At 35.9% G+C, this 15190-nt stretch overlaps 2 protein-coding genes, 1 long non-coding RNA gene and 1 other non-coding gene across 5 annotated transcripts; all 4 read right to left on the reverse strand.

The window, feature by feature from the left end:
- Window positions 1-152: 152 nt before the first annotated feature.
- On the reverse strand, window positions 153-1011 carry LOC136346498 (uncharacterized). Its single transcript, XM_066295691.1, has 3 exons — window positions 756-1011; window positions 371-593; window positions 153-316 (listed from the first exon to the last, which is right to left on the reverse strand). Exons 1-3 carry the CDS (start codon window positions 832-834, stop codon window positions 229-231), a joined length of 390 nt encoding a protein of 129 aa, XP_066151788.1. The 5' UTR covers window positions 835-1011; the 3' UTR covers window positions 153-228.
- Window positions 1012-3076: 2065 nt separating this feature from the next.
- LOC136346468 (uncharacterized) lies at window positions 3077-14487 on the reverse strand. 2 transcript variants are annotated; one of them, XM_066295647.1, is made up of 9 exons: window positions 14268-14487; window positions 8665-8807; window positions 8469-8610; window positions 8187-8418; window positions 7025-7188; window positions 6809-6971; window positions 4579-5566; window positions 4273-4526; window positions 3077-3940 (listed from the first exon to the last, which is right to left on the reverse strand). In XM_066295647.1, the coding sequence occupies exons 1-9, from the start codon at window positions 14341-14343 to the stop codon at window positions 3706-3708; spliced, it is 2397 nt and encodes a 798-aa protein (XP_066151744.1). In that variant the 5' UTR covers window positions 14344-14487; the 3' UTR covers window positions 3077-3705. The 2 variants fall into 2 exon arrangements, with proteins under 2 accessions (XP_066151744.1, XP_066151745.1); XM_066295648.1 differs by lacking the exon at window positions 14268-14487 and adding an exon at window positions 11888-12224.
- Window positions 7651-7732, reverse strand: TRNAS-AGA (transfer RNA serine (anticodon AGA)). Its single transcript has one exon. It is a non-coding gene; the product is annotated as a tRNA-Ser (tRNA).
- LOC136346501 (uncharacterized) lies at window positions 10686-11591 on the reverse strand. The gene is made up of 2 exons (XR_010733309.1): window positions 11264-11591; window positions 10686-10923 (listed from the first exon to the last, which is right to left on the reverse strand). It is a non-coding gene; the product is annotated as an uncharacterized lncRNA (long non-coding RNA).
- Window positions 14488-15190: the final 703 nt, after the last annotated feature.

Here is a 15190-nt window from a genome sequence, read left to right on the forward strand (position 1 = left end):
TTATCATCTATAACCGAGAAGTGTTGTAAAATTCTGACGGTTCTCTTTAAAAAATCTTTCCTTTCTGAGAATTTCATTCAGCATCTATTTTACACTCAAAATCGAGAATTTAACTGCTAACGTGCACCGAAGTTATATAAAAACTCTAACACTTTTATCTCCATTTATTTATTTAGTTCTCCTGTTTTACAGTAGTATCACTAAATGTTTAAATAACACTAAACAATCTTACATAGGTAAGTAGGACAGTCTTTCCATGGATACAGACAAGTTAGAAGATGCCACTAGTCCCTTGACGGCTTGTCCAACGTTTGCCCTGAAACTTTCACCATCAACGGCTTCAATTACAAATAATCGCTTATTCACTTACTGATGGGGCTGGCCGTTTTTGTCCATCATCTTTTTCAAATTGTGAACAGAGAACCGATTGTACATCCCCCAAATGCTGTTCATGTACTTGCTGTTGTAGTTCGAGGCGTTCATTTTCTCCCCATAGAACTCATTCTCGTATTTTTCGTTATTTCGCCTCACTTTCTTAGCGGCAAAGGCTCCCTGAGGAACGGACATGTTCTCCTTGTTGTTTAGCGAGCACTCTGAAGAACAAAAGGCCAGATTATGGCGGATATCGCACTTTAATGGGTTTATTTATCGGGGTCAATCAAGCGTACTTCGTTATCTTGCTAGGTGCATGTGCGACATTCGCCGTTTTTCCCCAACCATGAAAAAGTAGTAATTGTTAAATGTCATTTTCTTACCTTCGCATAAATCAAAGGCCGCCGCCGCCAATTTGCGCAAATCTATCAATTCACTCTCCCTACTTCTCCCCACTCTCATCTAATATTTCAAACTGGGAATGCCGGATAAGAAAATCCCTAGGGACTAAATCTGCTCTTAACGGTGCACCGTCTTCACGAACAAAAAGTCAAAGACTAGAGTTAATATGTAGTAAGGTCGCAAAAGGTTATCAATGGATACAAATACTGTTATCGCTAACCGGTGGTGGGCAAAAGCGATGAACGTTTGTGGTTGGCTGATTCTCCCCAAATTTCAATTATAATGTAATTATCGTACAGTTGATAACTGCGAATGACGTCTTAAAAAATTGATTGTTGTCCTATATATGTTCTAAAGGAGAACGAGAAGCCTTCATAGGAAGTGACATCCATTGAGGGTTTTTTTGAGGGGCTCTTCCCAAGAAAATCGCTCATTGTTAACATGATTTGTCATGATCGAGAATGTTAAGTAGAGTTATTGCTACCAACTTATCGCATTATTTCGTGAAAGTTAAAATCGTTAATTAAACGCATAGACCTTGTAAAATTGGCTGTCTGGTGCGGATAATACAAGAGCGAGAACTGTAATGCTGCATAGATTCAGGAGCCCCAGCTTCCTCGCAAAAAGATGTAGTGGATTATGTGGCGCCGGAGCAACAGTTCATTTCTACGTCTATCACCAACGGTATTGAAAGTATTCCTTTCTCAAGTCGACCGGAATGGTGACTCATGACATTGTTCTTGTGACCAAAATTCCTTGAGGGAGCTCCATTCCGAATAAAACATATGCCTCAATTATTCTCTCAAAATTTTATGACTAAAAATGTGTTTACAGCTATCAATCAGTGGTTCGTTTCTATGAAAACTATGTAAGAGGTAAACATCATTCTCCCCATTTCGCAATTATTTTACTAATCGTTTTATATTCTGCACATCTAGCTCACCATAAAGTGTGCATTTGTTCTTCAAATTCCAATTAAATATCTCAAAAACTGTAGGAACCAAGATAAAAAATGAAAACTAAAAAATTTAAGTTTTTCCACCCTATATATCTTAAAGCTCTAAAAAATAGGAATTTAATCTGCTACCTTGTAACACTTGATGCTCAAAAAACCCGTAGTTGGTAGATTGGACTCTTTTTTGCAGTAGACCATTGGCATAGTGTCAATTTATCGAAGATTCTTTGATCTTTGGAACGATCGTTTCTCATAGAATATTTATGCATGCTAGTTCTCATTTTTTGGAGCAACAACGCAGTTTTGTAACGAAGCGTGCAATTAGGACAAATTTTATCAGTTTTCGTCAAATTAATGATAAACAAATATCAAGGTCTATCATGTTGATGTTGTGTTCTGCAAGATGCGCGATCTAAAGGAGACTTTTGATAAGCTTAACGTCGTGGCAGCGGTTTGATGTTTTACTTATGTGAGAGAGCATTCTATATGGAATTCGGGTGGGACAAGCTCAAGGCGTATACCCCAACTTCAGGGGTTCCGCAATGTTCCTCTTGATTCAAAATAGAACGTCAAGAAAAATTTTCCAGGACCCTGTATCGTAGAATACCTCACCCAGAGGAGGCAGCTTGGTCTCATTGGGCTTGTAAAAATTGATTATTGTTTGTTGGAAGCATCATAGTTTGAAAGCGAATATAAGATGATCCACTGGAAGGTTTCATTTGACATTCAACTCCATGGTAAAATTAATAAACCAGCAATAGAGCTGATGACAACGTTGATCGATTACCTCACTGGGTAAATAATGACCCGTACGCGTGTCATTATTAACACGTTATTCAATTTCACTGCAGAAATAAGTGAGAGAATGTGTTTTATAATCACTCAACAAATTCTACAATGACGCCTGTTAAAGCTAATAATGGAAGAAATTGCTGTTAGCTCTGCTGACAATAATCGAATCTCAAATCATCTTTAATTTTCTTTTCAGCGGTTCATAGACCTGAGAGAAAGTTCCTTTCGGTTGCTTTATGATTAACTGCAATGAGGACATGCACCCGGTGCACAAATTCGTTCACTTCCGCACGTATTTTACTTGGTCTTCTAATCGGTCACGATTACTTATCAAAAATTGTGGGGATCATTAACTGTTTACTAATTCACATCTGTTCACACCGTAAATATTGTCACCGATTGTTGGAGGATGAGCAATTCACCTAAATTTTATCGGTTTATAATAAGGATTGCACTTGTTTTGACAAGGGTTGGGCAACTGCTGATGCGAATTAGGCGTATTCTAGTAAAAAAAGGGCAAAAAATGTGTAATGACTAGGGGAAGAAACTTCCTCGTTTCAATATATGTGTTTTATTAAGCTAAAACAAGTTAATTTGCTAACCAGTCTTTGTTAATATAAATAAGTAAAAAAAATGGTAAAATGTTTGGAATGGTTATCAAAACAAAAAAAAATAGATAACACAAAAAACCTCTTTTTCCATATTGTGTCAAAAATGTCTTTAGTATAAAAATTGCACCATAAACTTAACTCACGCGTCGACCGGTAAAACCCCTTACAGAACTAAGTTTAATGCTTAATAGATTAAGAGCTTTGGTCAAAAATTAATAAAACATTAGTGGAGTGTAAACTTTCTAGTTGTAGGAATTTGTTAATAGATCACATATGTATTACGTAACGACGCCAATATTCATTGTTTTTAAGAGATTTTTGTAACACGAAATCTCCCCCCAAACAGTTCCTATATTTATAAAATTTACTACTGACCATTCAGAACATACGCAAAAATCTCCACAAAAATCATAAAATAAAGGATTTTCCTTCAAGAGATTCGTTGGTCACAGCAAAAAGCAAGCAAAAAAATTTTGAATTGAAAAAGTAAAAAAAAACGACCTGTCTTCTTTAATCTGCATAAAACATATCGATTTCCCTTCAAGTCACACACGAAAATCATCGTCCCTAATATCACAAAACCAGCCTTTTCACCCCGCATTCCACACAGAACTTTGCGTTGGACAAGGGGAATCTGGTTCCGCATTCGTGACAAAATTTTGACATTTTTGACGAACTGTTGTCACTCTGAAGCGCTGGCGAGTGCAGGCCGTTTTCTGAGCCACTTGAGCTGCTGCTTTCGATGTTCTTCTGGTCCAGAGGGGCGAGTTTGGGTATACGAATGCGGTTTTTCGATGATTTGCGAAGGCTAAAAATAATTTTGATGGATTATTGTTGTTATCGATAACGGAATGTAATTAAAATAGATGGAAATTATGTTTAGGGGCAATAACTATGAGCAAAACTATAATTTCGTGATTACTTGAAATATATGACCAACTGACGAGCATGTTTGTGACATTGAATTGTATTCGAATACGTGAAGAATTGTGAAATTGATTAGTTCTGAATGAATGGTGGATTTTTCCATTCATACCTACAGTTTCTTCACATGATAGTTAGAAATCCGCCACAGCGGCGATGCCCATGTAAAAAAATGTATTTACGATGTAAATATTGTACATTTGCAACAAATCTCACCTTCCATATGCAGAATCATTAGACATTTTATTATTTGAATTGTTGATGTGATCGTCCTCCTCGCTGTTAGTAAGAAGCCCATAATTCATATCGACATTCTTAGATTTATTTTTCTTATTGTTATTGGTGCCACCAGAATTCTGTTCCTTCTCCTTCAAGTACATTTCCTCGTACTTTTTGTACTCCTCGTACATTTCATCGTCGACCGCAAACAGATCTTCTGCTTTTAGCGAATGATCTAACGCCGTTGATAGCTAAGAATAAAACATTTTGAAATAAAGCTTAAACAAAACAGTCGAAACTTACTGGCTTTGAAATGGTCTTTTCGACGCTTGTAGTTAAACTAGTGGTCATACTAGTAGACATCACTTTCTTATGTCCATTCCCATTGAAAAAATCACTGAGTTCCTTCTTGTTTTTAAATGAAGGTTTGGGAGTGGGATCAAGGAGAGTCACAGACCGTTTCAATAAGGGCAGAGCCTTCTTTTCTTTCGGTTTTTGAGTTTTATTACTGAACTTCTCACTGCAAACGTTATTTTTCGAAACTTTAGAATTCTTACTAGATCCGTTAGTAACTTTTTTGTTGCTCGAAGCACCTTGAGGAGTTTTCGTGGTACTTAAGGTAGTATCACGCTTAGTGCGATTAACTAGAGATAAAGACCGTTTTATAATGGGCTTTTTGACGGCTTTAGGCTCAATTTTAGAGTCGCATTGAAGGCTGTAATGATCTTCGTCATTCTGCAGAGTTATTTCTGTACCAGTACTCGTAGGAGAGTAGTCATCAAGCTTCAGATGTTCGGGTATCGACAAATTATCGTGCTCGTTAATAAGGCTTGGATCTATTGAAGAAGTCATTTCGTCGCTATATTTCCTGCGATTATCCAAAATATCCCCTAACCCCAGAGATTCTTTGTTATTCTTAAGATTGTGCAAGTAAAACCCATTATTAGTTCCTTCTTCAGTAGCTTCATCACTCCCAAAATGTTCGTTAATGATATTCTCAATAAGTTCAAACTCACTATCATCAACTATATCGAAGGAAGAGTCTTTGAAATTCACAGGAGGGTCGATGACTGACTCACGTTTCGGTTTTTTGACTTGATCAGCGGATTTTGCAGGTTTTTTTAAGGGCAAAGAGGAGGTTGGGGTTTTCAGGGGAGTGACGGGCAATGTGGTGTGCAAACGACGAGTATTTGTGGAATTTGATGGTGTAAAGGGTTTAAAATCATCGCATTCGAGCAATTCCATGAATTGGCGTTGAGCCATTTCGAATGGATCATAATTGGAAGCGTTACTGTAACAAAAGTTTAGTGTTATTGAAGCTGTTGTTAATAACGTATTTGAGAGTACATAGTTTTTAAGATTTCTTACCCTACATGCTCCATATTTTTGTTTACCGTTTGCTGTAAACTTCAAAACAATACTGCCGCATTAATAGATTTACAAAGAATTAATCCGTTACAGAATTACAGGATTTTTACCTAGTGTAAATTTTGTCATCCTACACGATGCCTATATAAAGGAAGTCGTTATTCTCGATTTTTATTATGTTTTCTTTGTGCAATTTTGTTGCCTTACCTACTTACAAACAATGCCTGCTGCCAAAGTTAAAAGTGTAATTATTTACTTCAGAAAGAATGTTTCATTAATCGCAAGAGATAAGTCGTGGAGTGAATTGAAATGCGATTGCCGATTACGGATTTGCTAAAAATACTTCTGCCGATTCCCGCTTAAAGAATGAGTAGAGTAAGGTCCTCGATTGTGCCACGCAGCATTTGATTATATCGTTATTTATATTATATATTATTATGTACATGATTAGACGCAATTTTTTATATATTAATCCAGCAACAACATTAACGTTCACAGTTTTATCAGGAAATTAATTTACAGTTCTAAATTGACCAACTGAGAAAAAAAATGTGTTCTTCCTCAACGCTCCGATTTCTTGGTGTCAAGAATGCTCATCTTAAATGCATCTTTCAGCAGTATGTAAATCTTAGCTCTAACCTAAACTGAAACGATTATGTTATGATACTTCAAGTTTTCAACAGAGAATGTTAATCTTCCAAAAATATTTCTTTGCATCTGTAAATACATTATCTGCGTTTATTATGCAAATAAAACAACAGATAATGTATGAGTACAGAGTATTCCAAATTGAATGCTCACCATTTTAGTATCGGGAAGCTTGAAAAGTACGTCCTAGGTTGAATGGGGACAAAGTGGCGTATTTGAGGAGTTTTATAAATAGCGAAATACCCCAAGTTTTCCAAAACGTCCAGAAAAAACGAGGAATTGCGATTCTCCTAGTTATTTCTTGTTAATTTTAGTTTACAATATCCTACATGGCGGTTGCTTTTTGCGATTTTTTTAAAATTATAAACTAATCCGTTGGTACAGTTTCTGAGGCGATATGAGTGGTTGGGATCGTACGTAAAGAGAAGGAAAGTGTTAAATTCGGGAACAAATTATTATTAGTAAAGAAAACTCTTGTTCGTTCTCCCTAGGGCTGAAATTAAACCTTTTTTCGTACCTCTTAACAGACTCTGCATTGGGTAAGGGGCTGCCAATGGCAGGAGCTTCGAAAGACAGATACGTGTTATTTCTATCTTTTTCAGGACTACTATGTTTGTTCCCATTGCATCTTGACGCGTCGAGCTTTTGGACTATTTCTTTGGGTTCGGGTGTATGTTTTTCTGTTAATTGGCATATTAAACGCTGAGTAACATTTTTAGTATCTATATCTTACCGATAGAAAAAATACTTCTTGGCTTTCGTATACTAGGGCCTCTAGACAAAAGAGGGCTGCTTAGGGTGCTGGTGGAGTGGGTGCTTCGGGTCGGTTCGGGGCTGTAAGGGTTTGAGTATTTTTTCTTCACTAAGGCTCGTTTCGATTGGTTTAACGGGGGCACCCTAAAAAAATAACGCGATACAGTTGATTGGCTACGTAAATTTTCAATTACAGAGGCTTGCTTTTGACTTACAACAGCGGAAAATGGTTAAAGTCTATACATACTTCAGGGCATCAAAACTAATGATTCGACAACATTTTATCGAATATCTCAGCCACAGAAGAGAAAAAATTGTCATTAGCCAGCTGATCTCACAAAATTAATAAAATTTATCGAAAATTTTTAAAATTTTTTTCGAGGAAACTGTTTTAACAGATTTACATTATTTTTATATGTAATTCGCAAACTAAACGAAAATGGCACATCATTTTCGATCCTTAATTTAGTATTAACTTTAGCCCATCTAGAAATAAACATTTGGTAAAATTAAAGAAGTAGATTTGGTAAAAAAAACAAAAAAAGTAAATCGAATTAAAAATTAAAAAACGGAAATGAAATAAAAAAAAACAAAAAAAGTAAAGCCCGCAGTCGGTAGGATTCGAACCTACGCTCCCAGAGGGAATCTGATTTCTAGTCAGACGCCTTAACCGCTCGGCCACGACTGCTCATACCACCGTATATCTAAAACCTGATCATTTTCAGAAATCGTATACATAAGTAATATACCAATCTATCATTTTAAAAAATCTTACGTAGACGTAAGTAACATATTTGAAATTGATTCAGCTGGTAGTAAGATGTTTGATGATACATAATACATTTTTTAACCAATGCTTTAAGCTTATAATCCACCACTACTGCGAGATTTTGTAAAATTATCATCCGTTATACTCTCGATAAAAACGAAATCACATTAACAAAAATCTTGTTGTCATAGAATTGTAATGTTGGTTTAATGAAGGATATTCATTGAAGTTGCCTTTCCTCATCAATGTTACAACTCGTTTCGATTTTGCAAAAGAAATAAAACAATCCTTCTTGTGGTCTTCTTAAACAGACGAAAAATGGTCCACAACATCGGTTCTTCTACGTTCCAGCCATGCTTAACGCTGAACTCACCTATACTTAATCCTAGCTTCAAGTCTCTCTTTCGCCTCCTGGATGTTGGCGGGACAGTGTTGAATTCTTGTCCTCTTCTCTTTGCACCACTCCACATGTCTGTCAAAGGCCTTCGGTCCGAAATGCCTCTCGCAAGAAGGACACCTCTCGTTTTGGCTGTTCGTTGACGTCAGAGACGTTGTACTTCTGTGCTTTGGTGTTGACGAAAATGGCATTATATTTGTAGAGACACCTATAACGTTCCGTTGTTACTGAAGATCAATATAATGAGCTGCACAATACTTTTAGCCGCTCTAATGGCGGTGACTAGCTCTAAATGTTTCTCTTTCCATTTGCTCTGTCTAGGATTGCGCTCTGCAATCGGATCTTCTCGTTTTTTAAGATAGCTTTTTTGATGAAAGTCCGCCAAATCGGTGCCTGCAACCTAAATTAATAGCATTAAACTGCAATAGACATGTGCTTTTTTTTAAGCACTCACTCTTTGCTTTAAAGAGTCAAAAGGTTTGCGCTTCTTTGTAGCATTTCTCTCGCAAACCTTAACGTGTTTCTTGAGTGAGTTCGCCAGGAACGTCCTGCCGCACACATGGCAGGGAAGAAGGCTCTGCTCTTGAATAATGAGTTCTGGAAAAACAAAGCCCCGTTATAAATATAAAATACGATTAAAATATGACAGGGAAACACTTCCTTTAGGCTATTGGTGTTGTGGGTTCAACAGGGGTTTCTGTTTAAAAATAAACGATAAAGTAAACAGCCTCGGCGGAAAAGGCCTTCTTAAGCGTGGTCTGCCCTAACAAACACTTGATTCCAATCTTAAAGTGAGTGATTTACAGCTGATGGTTTCAACTTTCAGCTTCTGTGTCGATTGGCTCTGAAGATTAAACCCTTTAATTTTTCTTGTTAGGTTTGTTCCAGCGGCTCCCTTGAATGCTAACAGAAATCCTGATTGGAAAGGTCTTTTGCATACCAAACAGGAAAAAATTTAATTGCAGCTTCAGGTTTCTGGGTCGTGGTATTAGAAATGACAGTATCTTAAATTATTGTGCTTAATTATATGGTGATTTGAGTTGCATGTGGGTGAAAAAAGATAACGAACGCATCATTAAGCATATAACTACCAGCTTGTCTTGCCTGACGGCTAGTTCTCGCAGGACTTAAAAAGAAATAAAACGAAGAAAATAACAGTTCCTACGACGCTTTCGGCTCGATTTTTACTATTATTTTTTTCTGTTATCTAGGTGTTTGACCTCGTTTAAAACCTGAATTCGCCATCTAAGTCACATCTTGGGATATTTCAGTTGAACATAAATGTTTGATGCTGCCCACACCCGAACCTAGAATACGAACAAGGTATTTTCTAGTGCACATAAAGGGCGATTGTTAAAAAATAACTGAAGAAGGCGTCGACGATTCAGATGCACGTCTTGGATAAATTCACCAGCTGTTATCTAATTGTTAAACGACCGATTTTAACCAACACCCTGCGTTAACGGTTAACTATCCAGTACGAATGGCTTTTCTCCCATGTAGTTCGTACGTTAATAATGGTACAATACGAGATACAAATTTGTAATAATGTTAAGTGCTATTTTTCCATTCAGGTACATATAAACATTGAATCTGCAGCCGTTGGCGATCACGAACCATGCCTATGAATACCTCTGCATTTACTTAATGGTGATAGAATTACCACATTGTTATTGTGCAAATCATAACGTCGAGGGTATCGTGGACAATGCAAACAAAGAATTGTAAGGTCAGGTGTTGTTTGTGTTCAATGGAGAAATATAGAGTGTCTTTGAATTCCCGAGAAAAGAGCTTCGGTTAAAAAGTCTATATACAGGGTGTTTCCTAATAGGATATTTTACATAAGCGAATCGAAGTCGCGTTTTGGAAAAGGGAGAAACCAGGTTTTAACGCCTGTGGCCTTTTTAATTTTTCAAAAATTAGATGAATTAAAATCAAAGTTTTTCGTCGTCTGGTAAGCGTGATATTCATGCCATATGTGGCTAAATAGAATTATTTATTGACATTGCTAGTTTGGAATTTTAGAAGGTGTCAAGAGCCTCGTTCCAGTTAAGACTAGCGATAAGAATTAGACTCCTTGGGAACTTAACATTTTTTCAAAAATCAGCAAAGGTGAGACTAAATTTGCATACTTTTAGTATGTTGTATTCGGGCCGTGTGCCCCTCTGGATGGAATCGAACGACGCTGCCAATTTTGCTGTTGTTTTCCACTTTGAATGCGACCTTTTCGTGGCTGGTAATTAGCGAGATCAAATTTCTTCGCTCCTCGCTCCTCGTTTTCGTAGCACACAAAGAGGTCTAATAAAACCACAAATCTTAGTGTCTTTTCACATGATAATGACTTCATTCTATTTCTAGATATTATTTTCTATGCCAAGTTAATTGACTCGTACTTTTTTTTGTTTGGATAAAATGGTTTGTTGAAAGCAACCCAGAACACGGTTTTATTAGCACATCTCAAATGAAACTATAACACTCGATTAAGACATTATATTTTTTTATAAATAATAAAATTTTTGCTACCAGAACATAAAGTTAATTAAAGTATAACATTCGTGGTAAAGTTCGGAAATTAGCTAGAGGAGTCCTCAGGTAACAGACTGCAGGAATTGATGAGACTGAGAAAGGAGCAACTGTTTCCATTTATGCCGATTCTGCAGAGCTGCTTCTAGTTATCCATCATGTCACTCGAGAGGGTCGTGACCAACATGGACTATAAAAGACCCCATAATTTACGTGTCTTTTTCGAATTCCCAGAACACCAATTTTTGAGGGTGTTTTGGTCGATGAAGGCACAAATATATGTACATTTCAAAAAGCGCAATTCTTGAGGTGGCCAGATTTGATTCGATAATATTAATTATTATTAATATGTTCAATGTATAGAATAGAATAAACAATAGAATTAATAAAGTTCGATGTAGCTATTAACCCCATTAGACCATTAATTTGGCAAACTATTACTTATTACGATAATTTCAGTTGCGTATCTAATAAGACGTTTTATGTCATTAGGTAGTAATCAGCACTCCTAGTAAAGAATACATTCATACCTACTACGAGAATATGCGGCATGGTATGTAACAAGGTCTCTCTTTTTTGGTTGATAAATTTCCGGTTCATGCATGTGCAAAGAATATGCAACGGTAATCACATTTCACTAATGGCTTAACATCTTTGGATTACTTGTGACCTTATGATGATACAGACGCAATGAAATAGTTCTTTAACGCACATAGCATATACACACATATATACAAAACGCTTCAATACCCCTTGGCTATAAATCGTCAATCTGTTTATTGCAATTTATGTAAATATTGAAGACTCCATTAGCAATTTCTCAGAACTTTTAATGGTATAAACAGAACGAGACAAACCATTTGCAGCATACATACCTTACAGATATTATTGATAAATAAATAAAAATTTGTTAATAGAGGTTCACATTCACCATCTCAATCACGCATTCATAAACTCAAATCACTAAGTCAACCATAAGACACAAAGTTTCTTACAAAAAAAACCTTGCACCCATCATTCTGATTATGTTAATAAATTCCCACAACCAGGCAGAGGCGTTAAATCAACAAAACCTACATAAAGCTCTTTTGGAAGCAACACCATCAGAAAGTTATAATAAAAAAACGACACCTCGGTTTCGCGCGTATACATACCCACTTCCCCGTAAAAATAAAACATTCTCCTCATGGAACAAATCTATTTTCAACACATTTCCACAATACCACACCGTACCTCACTACGACCATACTGTTTTTGGTAAATGGATAGGTAATAAACTTGTATAATCGCTTTGAACGAAAATAATGTATGCAACAGAAATCCTGAGATGAATGAATAAACCGACTCCATCCTTAGACTAGGAGGGTTTGATTGACTATTCAACACTAGTCAACAGTTGTTGCTATAAGTGACTTTGCGGTATTTTATTTTAATCGTGACACTGTAGCCCTACAGCAGCACCTGGGTTTAGAGTGTCATTGCAAACAGTGAAAATCTCTGGGTTCAAACTAATGAAACTTGCTAGGCTAAAAAATACCTGTCTTGTCTTCTCTCTAGCCTCCAAGGTCGAGTGATCTTACATAAGCTCATGGTTATTAAGTTAATTGTTCTCTTAAATATTTGAACAAAATTGTAAACACTGTGCCAACGAACAACCTGTTAGACCTACTTTACATGTTGATCAAAGACGATCCTTTTTTTTATTGATTATGGTAGTTTGCTACATGTAACGGTTAGGATCAGTAGTTATAGTGCGTTTGATGTACAAAATGCTCAAATTAATAGTTAAAAAATTGCAATTCTTGACATTTTGCTAAATTCAATCAAAATAAAGCAACAACACGGATGTTCGACTGATTATCTCTCAAGCAGCATCTTTGGCTCGCCAGCAACAGGAAATTGTAACAAAAAAATTCTGTTGCTCAGGTGCACATACTCGCAAATTAGCTTTTTAAGGAACCCGAAGGTGAGCAGCTATTGCGCAATCAGTGAAGTTAAATCATGTAAATCAACTTACAGATCTACATAGGCCGTCTAGGATGATTTTCCCATTGTTGTTTTGGATGTATTATTAAACATTCAAACCTCCCCTATATTACATCTCCACACACGCTTCAGTGTAAATGTTGGTAGTAAAAGTCTGTTGCTGTTTGCCTTGTTATATACGTATGTGTATAAATAATTGCAGACTATTTACGCGTAAATCAAGAAAGGTATATAAGTGTAATAAACCATTATGGTGTATAGTGTAGCTGGGTGCAGCTGTTATTAATAAATTTGGCCGAGATTGTTATAGCAGGAAGGACAGTGTTTGTAATATTCTTAAAGATATGCAAGTTGGGGTTTTACTTGAAACGGTTGTTGAATGCCTAAACAATATTAGCTTGTTTAATATTCAATAGTTTTTGAAATAATAGATTTTTTCACATAAATTTAAAATTAAAAAAAAATTGAAAATGATTTCTCCAAGCTAAAACAGAAATTTAAATTTACAAAATATACATATTTACCTTTGTTTGGTATCTAAACTTCTTTTAAAGCAACCTTTAGAGTGCTTGTAAAGCAATTTAAATGCATTAAAATAACTGAATAGTTATTTAACCTATAAGCACATTAATGACGACTATTAATAATCTGATTTGCAATATAATCTGATAACAAACGTGTTAATAAAGTTGGATGTTTATTTGAAAATTTCTAACACGTATTAGTATTTTGTATTACACTTAACAACATTATGGTATTTTATCTCCCAAAAACGGTCGAAAAATGGAATGGCAAATGCTTCATGCGAAATAGGAGATACATAGAATCATCTAAGTGATGTAAAATGGCCATTTTCCAAAATTATTATAAATGGTAGGGTTTCTATTGAAAGGGGCCAATTTGACACTTTACACGGAAACAAAACTTGCAGGGCTAATATAATTCAATAAGAGCTAATAGCAAAAGACCTAAATACAGGAATTCCCTTTTTAACCTGTCACACCTCTCTGGAAATGAGGCACCTAAACTCCTCTATTTCCTCAATATCTACACATTGGAAACAACCCCAGAAGGTTCATCTCTACTTTGATTTCTATAGTATATATTTGGCTTAATCGTTGTGTAACTTTTATGATGAATTCTGATCATATTGAGGAAGTGTTGTCATAATTAAATGAGACATAGCGACCAAATGTCCAGATTCTTAAAGTAAACGAGATATAAAGAAAATGGTGTTACCAATAAACAACAAAGTGTTCCATAAAATCTGATGCGTCTCCGAGTATCGTTTCTCATTTCGAAATACACAGAATTTATTTTTATACCAATTAGTGCCTAAACACTTGGAGGAAAGAACGGAAAAACATTAATTTGTAGGTGGACCATATGACACTATTTTTATATATCCCGCCTGGTGCGGACCTTAATCGCGCCAATTTCTCGTCCCCTGGAAACTGCGCACTTTAAATAAATATGAAACGTAAAAAAACTTATTGAAAAACAATCATTTTAAAGAAATAAATTATTGACAAACACTTTGACACTTACCTCCGTCCATCACAGGTTGAGCGGCCATAACTTGTTTTGTTTTGTTGTGTTTCCAAGGAAACAGCGATTTCAACATTTTGGAACACGTGTTTGCGATGTTGCCGACTGGTTGGCGGCCGCTACGCGGTCTATTAAAAAAAATCAGACCGTCTCGGTCACGCGTGAAACCGTTATGAAAGAATCAAGACGTGCAGCAAGACTGCAAGACGTCAAGGCTTAACACTGACTGAAAACTGAAACCAACTGAAACTGAAAGCAATTTTGTAATAAGCGCTCTATTTTCTCAAGAACGAGTAAAAAATCTGCGTTTATTTTTGGGCACAGGATGGGATGGGAGGTAATTCTTGTAGCGGAAGTTCTTTTTGTAGTTTGCTGTTGGCAGGTTATCAAAGTTAATGCGTCCTGCTTAAGCTTCAGAACGTTTGTTTTGTACCACCTTTAAAATATACACTTGTATGTATTTAGTAATGAGAAGTCATTAGATCAAAGACAACCAGCAATTAGTATCTTCCAATTTAAATAAAATAACCCTACGTCTTATTCTGTTCTTAATATACCTCATTAAATATCTATATATGTATGTCGAAAGAAAAAATACTTCTAATCTATGCAAATACATACAGGTATTGTTTTATTTAACGATTCAAAATTCGATAATTAATGATCGCACCTCGTATAACATCCTTAACAAATAATCAATCATAGGGGTTTCTGTATTTGTCTTGCACATGACAATAGACGAAGAGGCAAGTAAAGGGTTCAACAGGGTTATACAATCCTTTACCTCGAGTTGTAGGCAACCCAAAATAGAGCATCTTCGCTAAATAGGCTTTAAATTATAATTAAATAATCAATTTTTTTCCGACTCTCTTTCTTTCATTATTTGCTTATTGGTCACTGTCTCTTTTATAGAATAATAATAT

Source organism: Euwallacea fornicatus, chromosome 23 (genome assembly GCF_040115645.1).
Source record: "Euwallacea fornicatus isolate EFF26 chromosome 23, ASM4011564v1, whole genome shotgun sequence".
In the NCBI taxonomy this organism is placed as follows: Eukaryota; Metazoa; Arthropoda; class Insecta; order Coleoptera; family Curculionidae; genus Euwallacea; species Euwallacea fornicatus.

What these genes read in the sequence shown, in the direction of transcription:
- LOC136346498 (XM_066295691.1), bottom strand. Translation starts at nt 834, where the DNA reads ATGAGAGTGGGGAGAAGTAGGGAGAGTGAATTGATAGATTTGCGCAAA. An exon ending in GGCCTTTGATTTATGCGAAG is followed by an intron (nt 594 to 755) that starts GTAAGAAAATGA and finishes TTTGTTCTTCAG; the next exon opens with AGTGCTCGCTAAACAACAAG. An exon ending in AAAAACGGCCAGCCCCATCA is followed by an intron (nt 317 to 370) that starts GTAAGTGAATAA and finishes TGAAAGTTTCAG; the next exon opens with GGCAAACGTTGGACAAGCCG.
- LOC136346468 (XM_066295647.1), bottom strand. Translation starts at nt 14,343, where the DNA reads ATGTTGAAATCGCTGTTTCCTTGGAAACACAACAAAACAAAACAAGTT. An exon ending in GAAGCTAGGATTAAGTATAG is followed by an intron (nt 7,189 to 8,186) that starts GTGAGTTCAGCG and finishes TTATTTTTTTAG; the next exon opens with GGTGCCCCCGTTAAACCAAT. An exon ending in AATGCAGAGTCTGTTAAGAG is followed by an intron (nt 5,567 to 6,808) that starts GTACGAAAAAAG and finishes CTTTTGTTACAG; the next exon opens with TAACGCTTCCAATTATGATC.